The sequence below is a fragment of the Sceloporus occidentalis genome, unplaced genomic scaffold, assembly GCF_023333645.1.
Source record: "Sceloporus occidentalis isolate IW3139 unplaced genomic scaffold, rSceOcc1.0.p SCAF_147, whole genome shotgun sequence".
NCBI classification, from domain to species: Eukaryota; Metazoa; Chordata; class Lepidosauria; order Squamata; family Phrynosomatidae; genus Sceloporus; species Sceloporus occidentalis.
Genome location: NW_028317127.1, coordinates 1,855,258 through 1,870,836, shown reverse-complemented (window position 1 = coordinate 1,870,836; position 15,579 = coordinate 1,855,258). Strand labels below are relative to the sequence as shown.

Genomic DNA, 15,579 nt, shown 5'->3' with positions numbered 1-15,579 from the left:
TGTGTGTGTTTGTGTGTATATATATATATGTACTTACCTAATGTTAAGCTCCTGTTCACTATATTTGCATGATTATTCCTCCCAATGTCTTATCCCTCCACTATTCTTAATTTAGTGATTTTTGTTGATTACTTAAATTCATAGGGCCTGAGGGGAGCGAGAAGAGGTACTTACCCCTGTCAGGAAATTCAAAGAGGCCTACACTAAACAATAATAAGTTTTGTTGACTGCAAAGCCCATGATGGTGAGGAGCATCATCACTGGTTCATTATTATGGGAATATATGTGCCGGTCTATTAGCTACTACCACCATGGTCACATTATTTTTCCCTATTAAAGGGTTACGATTTGCCTCCCACCAGAACACCCCTCTCCTGAGCCAATAAATGTAGGCAATGGGGGAGGTGGGGTGTAAGGAGGTAGTCAAAGCAGATAGATTTGTATGTCTAATAATATGTTTTCTGTTTTTTATCCCTGGAGGCCTTATTATGTTAGAAACTAAACAGGTGATATAAGGAGAGAAGAACATAAGTGGCACATTTATAGGATAGACATTTAGTTAGCTGTTATAAAAAAGCTGTTTACATTAAAGGCAAAAAGCTTATCTGAGCCATGATTTCCTGTATTGTATCGTGGCTCTGCAGTGCCGGCAGTGACTATACAGGTTTGGATCCCTGTCTCAAAGAAAGTGGGTGACAAAGATGTTCCTTGCCTTTTGTTATTGAAAGCTTTTAGTTAATGATTGTAAATTAATTATCTTATATGTGTTGTTTTAGTTACAGTTCGACAATAAGTAAAAATGACATTAAATCAAGTTGCTAGTCCAAAAAGAATGTTCATTGCAGACTTATGGAAATAATATGTTTTAACCAAATATGATTAATACATTTTACGATTTTCAAAGAATTGCACATAGACAACAATGATTATGGGGACAATCAAAGCTTTTTTATATAATATAAAACATTGTATGGAAGAGGACAGAGAAGGAGCTACCTCTGGACTCACAAAGAGTAATTTTTCAGCATGGAGGAGAGGAAAACCCCCATTTTCAGGAGGAAACCTCTGGGAAACCACAGCTTGAAGAACTGCCCTTCCCTCTGGGCACTAAGAGGTTAACTCTTAGTTAAGATTAATTAAGTTACAGTAAAACAAAAAAAAACTAAAGACAAAGAGATAATAAGATTAATAATTGGGTTGCTAAAGATGTCATATTAAAAGAAGAGCCCCACTCTTCACAGAGTTCTCAAATCTGTTGCTGGAATCCTGACGCTCTGCAAATCTTTTTGTAGGGTAGCCGACAGTCTGCAGTTCACTTGGCTTGGAGTCAGCTGTATTGGGATGACCCTTCAGAATGACACACTGTGTGTGTGTATAACAAGTGTAATATACATAGCTTTCATTATGATATCACAATGACGGCAGGAGAGGTCCCATACACCACACAGCATGTTTAACCTGTCCACTGTACTTTATGCCATTCATGGCTTTATTTATATAAAAAATGTGAACAACACAAGATGTCTTGCTGCTCATTAGTTTTACATTTTATACTTTTATTTGTCTGAAACTGTATTATTTAAACATAGCAACTATGAGTACTGTTTTCCTTTTAATGTAAGGGTGCAGTAGTGTTTAAGATTTTAATGCAGAAAATTACCCTGAAATCAGGACACTCCTCTTCTGAGCCAAAAATAGGTATGCAATAGGGAGGAGATATTGGGATTGAAGAGGTGAAAACTGGGGAGGATATTTCACCTCCCTTGGGAAAAACCCTGTGGATGCTGATGCACAAGGCATCTGACATAAAACTATATCCAGATGCTTCTGATGTTGTATTCATTGATAACATCTTCATTGCATTCTTAATGGAAACATCCAATTATCTGAAGGCACAGTATCTGAAAATATGAAAAAAATGAAATTGGAATTGAATACCACTACTCCTGGCTCTTATTACATGGCCAAAGATGAAGATTATCTTCACTGCTTTAACAGCACATCAGCAAATTGTTCAAGTGCCATGGATCTACAACAAGCAATAAATTATTTTATTCCAGATTCCAAATCAGTTTTCTTCATAACATATCACGTTCTGATGTCATTATTTTTCATGGAAGGGTGCAGTGGTAAAATCAACCACTACCCATGAAAATGTAAAACTTCATGGGGAGACTCCCAAAATGGCAGAAATAGGGGTGATGGTGCCTGCCTTAAGCTATTGTGACCATATTATAATAAATATTTTCCTTTTTGTTAACTAAAACTATATAAGCAATATGATTGACTAGTGGCTTCAGGATTATCCTGCACGGGGATGTTTTCAATTACATTTATTCTACCTTTTGTTTGTATTTCACATTACATAATGTGTTTATGGAGACCGTGCATTTTTGTTTTATGTATAAATGTACATCTTTTTTTTTCCGATGCCTTCATGTGACAATAGGTTTTTTACCGAAAAGCTTCAACCAATTATTTACCATATAACAGTACAAACAGCAGCATGAAAAAACAGGAAAGAGGACGTGTGTACTGAAAGGCAACCCTAATGCCTGATTGACTTTAACTCTTTAAGTGCTAGAGAAGTGCATTCTTCGTCATGGTCTTAAGCGTATCCTGAAACCAAATGATTTAATTCCAAAATGAGCCAATGCATTAAGCTTCTGACCAGTAGTTGACATTGAAGTCGATACACTGACATATTGCCAGAAGGCATTCTGTAAAATTAATATATGCCTGAACCAACATAATTCTTCTTTGTAGACTGAATGACTTCTTAGTCAGCTCGTCTAAAAGGTTATAGAAATATATGTCTTCAGAGACAATAATTACATCCCAAACCGAAATTTTGGTATGATATTTGCAATGGTGGGTTTTTTACCAGATATATTAGACTTTACTTTTTCATAGACGTTTCTTCCATTTTGTCCTTTGGTGTGCTGTTATATTTTGAAACAGGTCTTTATTCCTACATTGTCTTGCTTAAATTCTCTTGTAAGAAGGCAGACTGCTCAACAAATTTTAATAGCAGTTATGGGGATGCAGTGTATGCAGACAGCACCACAAATATGTCTTGACATATTTAATGCTTTGTACAACTTTGCCACTTTGGTCTCCACTCTGATCCCAGTACCCATCATGGTAATATGGTAAGAGATCTAAAGTGAGTGAATTCAAACATATTCTTCACCTTCCTGCCTAGTGTACAAATTCATCCCTAGAAAGCTCCCTTTTTTCTTGAGCCGTATGTTTCCACTTCCACAACCAGTATACTTCCAGTGTCTTCCTAATGGTTCCACATTACACGAAGGAAGCAGGCCAAGCAACTTCTACAGAGCTCCATTCACCAAACAGGTAAAATCTCCCTCTTGTTTCAAGGGACAGTCCAGTGCCTTATACAGCCCCAACAATGAAGAATAAATAAGTACTTTGTACACCGCTCCATCCATGGTCTCATTTTCACACCACTTTTTTTCACAAACTGTTCTTATTGAAATCAAATCTAAGGCAGGTCTCGTTAGACCCCTTGGAACTCTCCTGCGGGCAAGCACTGGAGCTTGCTAGTCCTAAGCATAGTATGTATGCACTCTGAAAATCATTGGAAGTGTTTAGCCAAGCAAATCTCCTGCAAGCCTTGGAGTTGAGGGTAAAATGCATACAAGGATTCTGCAAAATGATAAATGGGGATAAACTATGCATTAAAGTGAATATGAATGCTGGAGCGTCCCTTTAAAATCCATGGAAATGTCTGCCTCCTTGCATCTGGCATCAAAACGCCACTTCGATAATTATTAATGTTCAATTTAAGATTGTTCCTTTCTACATGCTTAACATGTAACTTTAACTATATTGCTTTCATTCTAAATGCTTTCCAGGGCATACTTGAATTCATGAGAAATTTCAACATATTTCTCCTGGTAGAATATGTTCTACTCTAAAAATATGAAACTGAAATCAATGCTTATTATAAATGCGTTATCAGATACACATATGGTTTCCTTATAATGAATAAGTCTGTATGTTACAAGACTGAATCCTATGTCATTATGCAAGGTATGTTTCAAAATAAGGGGGCTGCTCTTGCAAAATATTTTATACCTATAGTAAAGTAGCAGATAATGCTGCAAGCAGTGTTGCGCTCCCTCTATTTTTTATATAAATGGCTGTATTTTAGAACATGTCATTATATATAAGTTATACATGAAATCAGTTCTTACCTATGTCTGGTTATTTGATGTAGTAAATCAGGGCTCGACAAATCCCAGGCGCCAGGTCGCCATGGCGACTCAGAATTTTGTCCTAGGAGTTTGTCAGCCTCTTACATCCAAAAAAAATGCCCCCGCGTCACCATGGGGGGCGCTGCTGCTGCTGTCTGCCCAGGAGTCTGGGCAGACAGCACAGCCACTCAGAGCCCGCGATCGCATTTAGGGGTTAATTCCCGTTTTGTAAGGGGCTCTGCTGCTGGTGGTCTGCCTGGAAGCCCAGGCAGACCAGCAACAGCAAAAACCAGCCCCCACAAGCCCTTTCACTCCTGTAGGCATGGAAGCCTACAGCAGTCATCAGAGACTCCCCCCTGCAATGGCTGGTCTATAGACCAGCAATTGTGTCCCAGCTGCCAGAGCCAGCTTCAGGGACAGGGGGAGAGGGTTCTTTGGTCTCCACATGAGTGTGGAGACCAGCCCCAACACCCCCCTGCTGCCTGATCGCTCCATGAGAGCGACAGTGCAGCGTTAACCCCATCAATTCCACAATTGTCTATAACACATTTGTGGCATTGCAGGGGTTAACATTTGTCCCCACAAGCTTGTGGGGACTAAATATCAGTCAATGCTGTGCTCCAATGGAACATCAGCATTGAAAGCGTTAAAAAAAATAAATAAAAAAAAATAAAAAAATAAATAAATATATATATATATATATATATATATATATATATATATATAAAAAAAACAGCACTGACCTAAAAGTCCAGGGTGCTTCCAGGTCAAATGCTGTGAGTTTAGTAAGTGGGCTGATGATGATCAGATCACTCCTAACCAACAATTAGTGTAAAAAAAATTCCTGGCTCCTAACTTTTTTAGCTGGCGCCTAGATTTACAACAAATTTGTCAAGCCCTGTAGTAAATAAATGCAAAGTACAAATTTGCACAAAAAATAAGTCAGTGATATCATAACATGCATATGCTTAGAAATAAATTACTTAATTTGCCGGAATCTGTGTTACTCCCCTGTATGTCTCAGGTACACCATATGACTAAATTATTGAGTTAAGGTGTTTCAGCCACATTCATTATTAACAGTTACTGTATATAAAGTCAAGCACATAGCAGAATGGGTCATTCTCAAGAGCTCAGTGACTTTAAACATGGCACTGTCATAGGATACCATCTTTGCCACAAGATTTATGAAATGTATGCCCTGCTAGATCTGCCCCGGTCCACTGTAAGTGCTATTACTGTGAAGTGAAAGCCTTTAGGAGCAACAACAGCTCGGCCACAAAGCCAGTAGACCACGCACACTAACAGACCAGGGTTGCCGAGTGCTCAATAGTGTACTGTGTAAAAATCACCTGTCATCTGTAGCATCACTCCCTACTGAGTTCCAAACTGCTTCTAAAAGTAATATCAGCACAAGCATTTTGGGTCAGATGCATCATGAAATGGATTTACATGGCCGAGCACCTGCACACAAGGTGAAGATCACAATGCGCAATGTCAATTATCACCAGGAGTGGGGTAAAGCACACCGTCCCTGGACTCTGGAGCAGTGGAAAGTGTCCCCTGCAGTGATGAATAAAACTGGGCTATGATTTTGGAGGATGCCAGGAGAACAATACCAACCAGAATACAGTGCCTACCGTAAAGTGGACGAGGGACAACGCTACATCATACAAAGACATTTGAGACAATTGTATGCTTTCAACTTTGGCACCAGTTTGGGGATGAACCTTCTATTTCCTCATGTGCTCCAGTGTAGGGCTGCAACTAACGATTATTTTAATAATCGATTAGTTGGCCGATTATTTTTTCGATTAATCGATTAATCGGATAAAAAAAAACCAATATGCAAATTTTTAGTTTATTTAAAATAATTTCATGAACTGGATGTTAAAAAACAACTTAAAATTTACATTAACATTCTTATTTTGTTATGATGTAATAAAAAAACAATATTTTCAAAGTACAAAAACCCAAACACAATATTTATGAAACAAAATAACCCCAAACATTCTGAAAAGAGGTGGACTATTACTATTCAAGAAACTTTGCCCCAGCCCTGGTACTTTGCACCCAGCACTTTGCACTTTGCACCCAGCACTTTGCACCCAGACCTGGCACTTTGCACCCAGCACTTTGCCCCACCCCTGGCACTTTGCACCCGGCACTTTGCACCCAGCCCTGGCACTTTGCACCCAGCACTTTGCCCCACCCCTGGCACTTTGCACCCAGCACTTTGCACCCGGCACTTTGCACCCAGCCCTGGCACTTTGCACCCAGCACTCAGCACTTTGCCCCAGCCCTGGCACTTTGCACCCAGCACTTTGCACTCAGCACTTTGCACCCAGCCCTGGCACTTTGCACCCAGAACTTTGCACCCAGCCCTGGCACTTTGCACCCAGCCCTGGCACTTTGCACCCAGCCCTGGCACTTTACACCCAGCACTTTGCACTGTGCCCCTGCACCCAGTCTCCAACTCTGCCCTGCACCCAGCCCTGCCCCCACACTCACACCCTGCCCCCACACTCACACCCTGCCCCCACACTCACACCCTGCCCCCACACTCACACCCTGCACCCACTCTGCCCTGCACCCACACTCACACCCTGCCCTGCATCCACACCCCCACTCTGCCCTGCACCCAGTCTCCCACTCTGCCCTGCACCCCCACTCTGCCCTGCACCCAGTCTCCTGCCCTGCCCCCACACTCACACCCTGCCCTGCACCCCCACCCCCACTCTGCCCTGCATCCACACCCCCACTCTGCCCTGCACCCAGTCTCCTACCCTGGCCTGCCCCCCCACCCCCACTCTGCCCTGCCCCCCCACCCCCACTCTGCCCTGCATCCCCTGAAACCCCACCCCCACCCCCGCGAATCGCTCTGTGCGAACGGAGCCACTCGCACAGAGCGATTCGCACAGACATGAAGAATACTTACCTCCGGAACGCGTCACATCCGTCACGCAGTGCAGAGCGTGTAGCGGAAGCAGGGAACGCTCGCGGAGGTAAGTAAAAGGAGCCAACAACGAATCGATCACTCGATTAATCGATAACGGAAATCGTCAACAACGATTTCCGTTATCGATTATTATCGATTTTATCGATTCGTTGTTTCAGCCCTACTCCAGTGTACAAAGCAAGGTCCATAAAGACAACTCAAGTGGAGTGGAGGAACTCTATGCCCTGACCTGAACACCTTTGGGATACACTGGAATGCCCATTGTGAGCCAGACCTTCTCATCCAACATCAGTCTGCCCTCAAAATCTTGTGGAAAGCCTTCCCTGAAGAGGCTGTTATAGGGAAAGGGCAGCTCCATATTAATGCCCATGGTTTTGGAATGGAATTCCCTACATGCTCATACAGGTTTGATAGTAAGACATCCGCATACTTTCTGTCATACTGTACATTGTATCATTCCGTCATTGTATCATTCCGTCAGTACAAAACATGATTTAATTAATTTCAAATTAAATCCCTAATTAAATAACATTAAGTCTTTGAAACCTGCTCCAATGGCCACTCAGTATTTTCAAAAGGCATCTATTTGCTGAAAACTATAAGCATTTAATGAAATAAGGTGCCAGAAATTGCACAAGCACTAATTTTGAAAGTGCACGCACGTTTCTTGCTCATACAATTAACACACACATGCGCACTTCTTAAGTACATATCTAGAAATGACTGAGAACAAGTTACATACAACTTCGCAAAATGAAATAACACAAATAACATTTATGCAACTTAGAATTATGTTCCAAACCAGCACTCTTATTTAAGGCATACATGGGAAATGTCTTGAAACATAAACCTAGAGCATTTCTCTATCTCACTTTGTTGGACCCCCCCCAGGACATTTGGCAACCACAATTTTAATAAACACTGCCCAGTAAGAGTTGTATCTAGGCAATATTCAACAAACATTATTCATATTTATAGTGATCAACTTATTATTACTAAACGCAATTCCATTGCTATGCGTAATTATAAATATTGTGAAATTATGGTAATATTTGGAACTTTAAATAGCACCTTCCTTAAACAGGCTTGTTGGCCTAGATTCATCTTATGCTAGGAAGTAATAGGTTACTTGTATAGCACCAAGGTAACATTTTTGTACAATAATCACAGGTAAGGCAAGCAGACTAAACAGTGGATCATATGACATTTATAAAGATATATAATGTTTGAATGTATATGTGAAAAATGTGTTTCTGTTTGTAAGCAATACAAATCAACTATTCTTTACAGAGTGATGCAAAGCTAAGTCATTCCCCTAAATTCCTTCTGACCAAGTCCTGGATAACATAGTCCTATGTAAATAGCACAAATAGTACACTGTTGGGTTGAATCCTGAAATTATCCACAAGGGGACAATGTATTGGGAGTGGTAAAGATAACTGGCTGCAATCAGAAAGAAACAAAGCAGCATTTCTCAGCGAAGCACCATTTCGTTTGCAAAAGGACCATTTTTTGGTAATTCCCAGTTTAAGTCAAAGTCAGGGGAAATTATACTTTTTAGGTATTTCAATATGTATTATTTAACCTTTACGAGAAAACTATTATTAAGGCACGTACACTTAAAGAGAAGCTGCAGTGCACTGCTCCAGTCTTTTGCTCCTCTACTTTCAGCTTGAAGCAGCCAATCACTGGCAGGAATGAACTGCCATTAAAATTTTATTAGACCCAAATAATACAACCAGAAACCCCTAAAAAATGGAGTTAGAAAACTAACTGTAATCTCAGAAACATATTCCCTTTTATCCACAAGACACACCTATAACAAGGGGTTGGCATAATATTTTCCTATGGTTTCGATAACCTAGAACTACCTATATAGTTAGCTGAGTTAGCCGAGAAAGAAGACAATTGCAATCTAGAAGAGGACATTAGTGAAATGGTTCAATATGATAAATATCTACATAGACATCAAACAAGTAAGGAACACCTCTCTTAAGCATCTACCTCTCCTTTTGTATCTTTCTCCATGGTTCTGAAGTGTTCATTTTACTTTCCTCCTCAACACTTATCAACTGCTCCCTGGATCCCATATCTTCCTACCTTTTGACATCTTCTATAGGCCCCATACTAACACATATGTTCCTTGTTATCCTCCAGCTACTTCTCCTCTTGTTTCAAACATTCATTAGTAACCTCAATTATCACAATTTCATTAGACTCCATATCCCTCACCAACTACTACCCTGTATTACTTTTGATTCTAAGCTTCTTGAGTTTTATAATAACCTTCTTTCCTAGGTTCCACATTCTCATGGTCTGGCTCTTTCATGGCTTCAAGGCTATCTTTCCCAGCAACATTTATTTGTATTATATGTTAACACCTTATTTCCTTTCCAATAAGAATACCCAAGGTTTCTCTCCTTGGCTTTCTCTCTCAGTATCCCTGGGGGAATTCATTTGACCTCATCTACCACCTTTCTCCCAGAGAAAGAAAGGTGCGGAAACGCTTCTCTTTTTCCGTGAATCTTTCCCGAAAGAAAATGCCTTGGGGGGACAAATTGCACTACGTAAGGGCAAGCTCTGATTACACTAACAAAAAAGGGCTACATTACAGAAGTAAAATAGGTTCTTCTAATGGGCTTTAGCAGAGCAGGTAGTGATTAGTATAGAAAAGTATTTCAAAACTGTGTGGTTCACTCATGCACCCTGACCACAGATATTGCATTAGCCAAGGCTGTCTTGTAGTTTCAACCAGTCTTTGACAACGGGCACTAAAAAGTCATTAATAAAATTCTGAAGTTCTCTAGCATGTGCTGACATCCTGTAACATCAGCAGATGTCTTCTGGGATGCTTTGCAGGCAAAAAAAAATGCAAATGAGTTCTAATGTACACTGCTAACTCTTAGGAACTAGTAGAATTAGGGAACTACTTCACTATTGGACTTGTATCGCATAACACTTGCGAGTAGCAAAAAAAAAAGGTTGGGACCCTATGTACATCCTGTATACCGGTATAATGTATACAATTGACCTAATGTCCTGTAAAAGTTGGGTAAAGTGTTATGAAGTTATATCCTAAAGTATAAACCATCTTCTGTAAAATAAAGGTCACTCCAGGATATGTCTGTATGCTTCCCACAGTCTACAAAAATGTGTCAGTTCTTGCCTTCTGAAAATTCAGAAAGAAATTTTGGAAAACCTAATCATTTTCTTTTTTGTTTATCCAGCCATTTTAGCGCCTGTGTGAGATTTTCCAATAACTGGTGAGACATGGGAAGTCAGTTCTTGCTTCAAACTTTTTACCGCAAACCAGCAGCTAAAATGTCACTTGTATTAACAAAAAAATCAGAGAAGTCAACGTTCTTTAAAACATTAAAATTGTCGGGTTCTCATAATGACATAAAACAGTATGTTTTCTTATGGTAAAGTAGAAATAAATCTTTATCGCTCTTATAGCTGAAATAAATCCATATCCCTCCTCAAATGTTTTGACAATCAGACCGAATTAAATTACTGACCGAATTAAAGCTTGATTATCGATGTGAATGATAAGGAGAAGAGAAGAAATGAAAAACACACTTCCTCCAAGCTACTATCAATGTTTCTGCAAGAGTTCCTCTTTCATGTCTGGTGAGTAGTTTGGTAGGATAATAGGTCGCTTTTCACACAAAAAACTAGTAAAATATTGTGTCATTTTGGCTCATTTGGGGCACAAGGTTTGCACCCGTGATAAGCTAAGAACTAAAACCGTTACAGAGGCAACTAGGCAAGGGAAGAGTACGCATTAAAAGGTGACGTGGCTGAGAGTCTGGATCCGTTTCCAAAACCCAAAACAACTAATATCTTTATTCCATAAAAAGAAGGTACAGTATGTGTACAATTCATGTACCACCAGCTCACTACACCTGCTGGAAGCACATGGTATATGCTGGGGCTCCCACTCATCCTCTTTGACACTTCAAGATACTAAAAATTGCATGTGAAAGTACTATGCAAATTGTGCTAGGTAACAGAACTCAGGGGTGGAACAGGTCCACACTGATGCAGATGTGACCCTGCACCAAGTTCTGAAGGGCAGTGTAGCTCTGTACCCCATGCAAATTGCCTCCTAGTGGCCCTATCAGTGAAGTGACCTCTGTGTCTCTACTCATGTAGACTACAATGCTGACAGTTTGTGACCTCATTCATTGAGCCCATGAAGATGCATGCAGGGGAAGAGGAGCAGATCTACTGCATAAGAGACATTAATCTTAAAGCTACCTTCTACAATCAGTCCCTATCCATCCCCTGCCACAGGGGAAATACAGAAGCCACCATCGTGCCAAATGACATTGTCACAATTCAACAATGATTGAGAGATGGAAGTTACACCATATTATTACTATATACAGCCAATTAAGCATCATCTAGAATATATTCACTGGTAGAGTTATTATCATGTGAAAACCGAATAGCATTGTGTTTTCACTGGTCAGCATTTTACCCCGTTATTGACTTGTCGCTACTTATTATCCCTATATTTGTTGATATACTCCATCACTATTTACTGTTATTTTACATAATGAAGCATTCACTTTCCAGTACAAAACACTTAAAGTCAGTAATGAGAGGTGGAGTTGACTTGGTGGTCCATCCTTATTAAAATATTGCATGTAGCCCATGGATCTTGTCAACCACATTTGGCCCAATTTAAATCTGGCCAGTTCATTAGAACATCGGAAATTCTTAGCATAAATAAAAATAGCTACTCACAAATTCACTGGAACAAACAATGAGGCGTTATAAATACACTAAACCACTAATACACAGATTGACAAATCATATAGAACAATTACCCATATCCATTGGGTGTAACTGACACACACACACATCCATTCATTGCAAACACATTCTAACAGATACCCACAGCCAACCATTCTAAATATACAATCACACACAGTAACACAATATAAATTCCCTATACTAATACACATGGAAATATGTTGTAAAATGTATGTACCCTAGTAAGACTAGAAATTGAAGAAAAATAAAAAGCAAGTAGGCTCATGATCCTGCCCATAAGGGCTAACAGTTAAGATGTACATGTCCGTATGTAAGAAGTCACTTACCTGGGACATCTGTGGTCGCAGGTTGATGTCCTTCAAGTTGATGGAGCTTGGCTGCAGGTTCTTGAGCAGCTGACAGAGAAGAACCCCATCCCGGAGTGTTTGCGCCAGGTCAAATACCTGGGCCGTGTCCCATGTCACCCTGTGGTGGGGTGGCAGCACTTTGCATCTTATAAGCCACTGGGCACACTGTTTCCAGGGCTCCATTGGGCCAGAATAGAGTAAGACCAAGATACAAAAGTACAAACAAATAAGCAGGAAGCAAAAGAGTGCCTACAACTCAAATGGTTATTATCTGTTCACTCTACTTGAGCATATAAGGAGAATTACCCCAGTCTTTGGTCATGGAAAAGGACTTACTCTTGAAGTATTGTCCAGCATAAGAAACCCCCCAGTATCCATAAGTGTTCTTAATGTAGCTTCAATGCCCTGACATTCTTCTTCTTCTGTGCGGCAGCTTCACTCCCAGGAGTCCAAATTCCTGTTCCTTCTTGTAAGATCACTCACCTTGACTGAAGGGTCTCATCACAGCTTCTAGGCACATCTTCCAAAGTCCCTTCCATTAGGGCACCACACCAACCTAAATGCGGACTCTTCCTCCAGCACACGTCTGCCCGTCTTCAAACTATCTGTGAGGGCAGGCCCTGTCTCTTGACTGAGGACACTCTCTCACCTAAGTGCGGGTGTCATTTTAGCTCTCCCTGGGAGCCGATAACCCGGATCTCGATGTATGCTCACACTCAGCCCTGTGCTGTACTCATGTGCACCCGGCTGTCACTGAGTGCACTCGGCTGCTGCGGGGTCCGGCCCGCTAGGCACTGTCACTCTCTTATCAGTGGGTGCCCCTCCCTTGCGTGAGTCTCCATCCACTGTGAGTGTCCTTTCTCACTGTCACGCCGCCACTGTGCTCTATCACTGCCGCTTTCTCTTCCCCAGCATTTCAGTTCATGTATAAGCAGCTGTCACTCTCCCGAACAGCACTGCTGGGCTCCTTTTTCCGTTTCTCGCTGTCTATTTCGCTTCTCGGTAGCTGTCACCGTACAGCCTTCCTTTCCCATCACTTATTACCCTCTCCTCTATTCAGCTCTGCACTGGGCTGCAGCCCCGGCTCTGACGCATGCGCACTGGCGTACAATATGAGAGCAGGACACTACCTGTCAACAGCGCTGTAAGAGAAGGGGAGGAGGCTAATGCTATACAGTAACGTCTAACCGCTGTGCTATAGGAAATGGATATGTGCCACAGAGCATTGACATCAACACACATATATGGGTCATGTGTTTCTACCATGCCTACTACATCCTTGACTGCCAATGCTGTTATTAGTGTTCTTGTTTATACTAATTCACTAAACTAAATGGTGGAGCTCATATGCCCCAAGTCACACTAGGGGCATGACTAGGAACCACATGGCCCTGGTGTGAAAACTGCCCCAGGGCACCTAAACTACACAGGCAACATCTCCCATGGTGCCACCTTTGCCCAAACCAGCTTGTCTGTGCCACCTTTGTCCCCAAATATCTGTTCTGTGCCATCTGTTTCCCCAAAGATGCTTGTGCTATCTTTACCCTCAAGCAGCTTGTCGGTGCCCCCAAGCAGTTTGTCTGTGCCACCTCTGCTCATAAACAGGCCTGCCTGTGCCATTTCTGCCTCTAATCAGCCTACCTGTTCCACATTGTTCCCTAAGCATCCTGACTGTGCCACCTCTGCCCCAAAACAGCCTGCCTTTATGTATTCTGCCCTAATCAGCCTGCCTGTGCCACCTCTGCCCCTAAACAGCCTGCCTGTGTCACCTCTTCTCCTAAACAGCTTTCCGGTGTCATCCTTAACCACTTATACATCCACTGATTCACTCACCCGTTTAGTGTTCACTGCAGCTCAGTCTCCGCTGCCACCACCTTACTATTGCCAGGTTACATAATGTGTTACACTGGGACCTCGGCTACCACCAGCCTGGGTGCCGTACATGATTTGGGAAGGGGGATAATTTAGTGATTTCCTAAATGTCGAGCTTGGCCGTTTGATACTCTTTAATAATACATCATTATGGCATAAATTATAGACAAATTATGCAACCATTTTAAAAAAGATGACATTCAGCACAATTTGAGTGTATGGTGTATGAATTTACAATGCATGTTTCTCGCTTACCACTTTTGTGTGTCATGTCTCAATTGTTTTCAGTTGTTATTTTGAAACAAGGTTATATTTAATATGAGCATACAGAGGAAACGGTAATAACAGGCAGGCCTTTGCATTGTTTGAAACTAAGACTTAATGATCCCCAAATGTTTATTGTTTCTTGGAAGCAGTCCCTTTGGTTTGTGTAGCTTCTGTCATGTGACATATGAAATCAGTAAAATAGGAATGGTGGGAGTAGCCTCCTGATTTTCTAGCAGAATGTTGTGGAGGCTCTGGATTTATTGTTGAATTGCAGCCTCTGTGATGATCAGCTGTCTTTCTGTTCAGCTGGCTGACCATCATGGACCTATCAGATTGAGAAAGGACACTTAAACATTCTTGTGCAGCTTCTTCGCATGAATCAAATCAAGGTGCAGTTAAAGATGGAGACCTGCCTATTTTGTTAGGCATGTTCCTTTGCTGTCCCCTTACTACCAATTATCTGAGAAATACTAGATCTTACTGGCCATTGGCTGCCTCCTGATGTCAATCAGGGATTAGGACCGGCAGCGCCCGAGCATAGGAGATCATACACCTGCCAATGTTTCCATCAGGAGACTCTATGGTCACTGGGATTCCTGTCGTCCCCATGTACCCTGTCATGCTTGTTCCAGGTTCCCGATACCTCTGCAGCTCATCCAATAATTAGGGGCCTATATATACGTTGGCTGCTTCAGGTTGGTGTTGTGCCTTTATTTGTCTGCCTTGTGTATCCCCTAGTTGTGACCCCTGTCCTTGAACTCAGTCTACAATCCTGTTTTACCCTTTCAGTTACTTCACATGTTGATTGGGATAACCTGGTATTTGACCTTGGCGTGCTTTTGTGTCACCCTTGTATACCGTGCTCGCACTCCCTACTGTTTCCCTTTGCATTCTTCATTCTCTGTTTCATCTTACAGTAGCCACCTGATTAATGAGCGATTAGAAAAAGTAAACAGTAATAAAAAGGTTGATGCCCAGGAGAGTTTACAGTTTAATTGGTTAATTGCAGAATAGGGACTAATGACCCGAACAGAATTAAAATGCTAATGTAATTGTTCTTCAAGTGACATTTTAGCAAATAAAAATGGAACAGCTAGTGGCCTGATCTATAATTTTTAACAAAGGCCTTGGC

The 15,579-nt window shown here is 41.4% G+C and overlaps 1 protein-coding gene across 3 annotated transcripts in view; it reads right to left on the bottom strand.

Moving 5' to 3' along the window:
* Window positions 1-12,491, bottom strand: part of LOC149280808 (guanine nucleotide exchange factor VAV3-like) — an 80,208-nt gene extending 67,717 nt beyond the window's left edge. For all 3 annotated transcript variants that reach the window (XM_089500077.1, XM_089500076.1, XM_089500078.1), the window contains exon 1: window positions 12,288-12,491. In XM_089500077.1, coding sequence (XP_089356203.1) covers window positions 12,288-12,491 — 204 coding nt within the window. The remainder of the gene's footprint in view (window positions 1-12,287) is intronic.
* Between the last annotated feature and the right edge of the window lie 3,088 nt (window positions 12,492-15,579).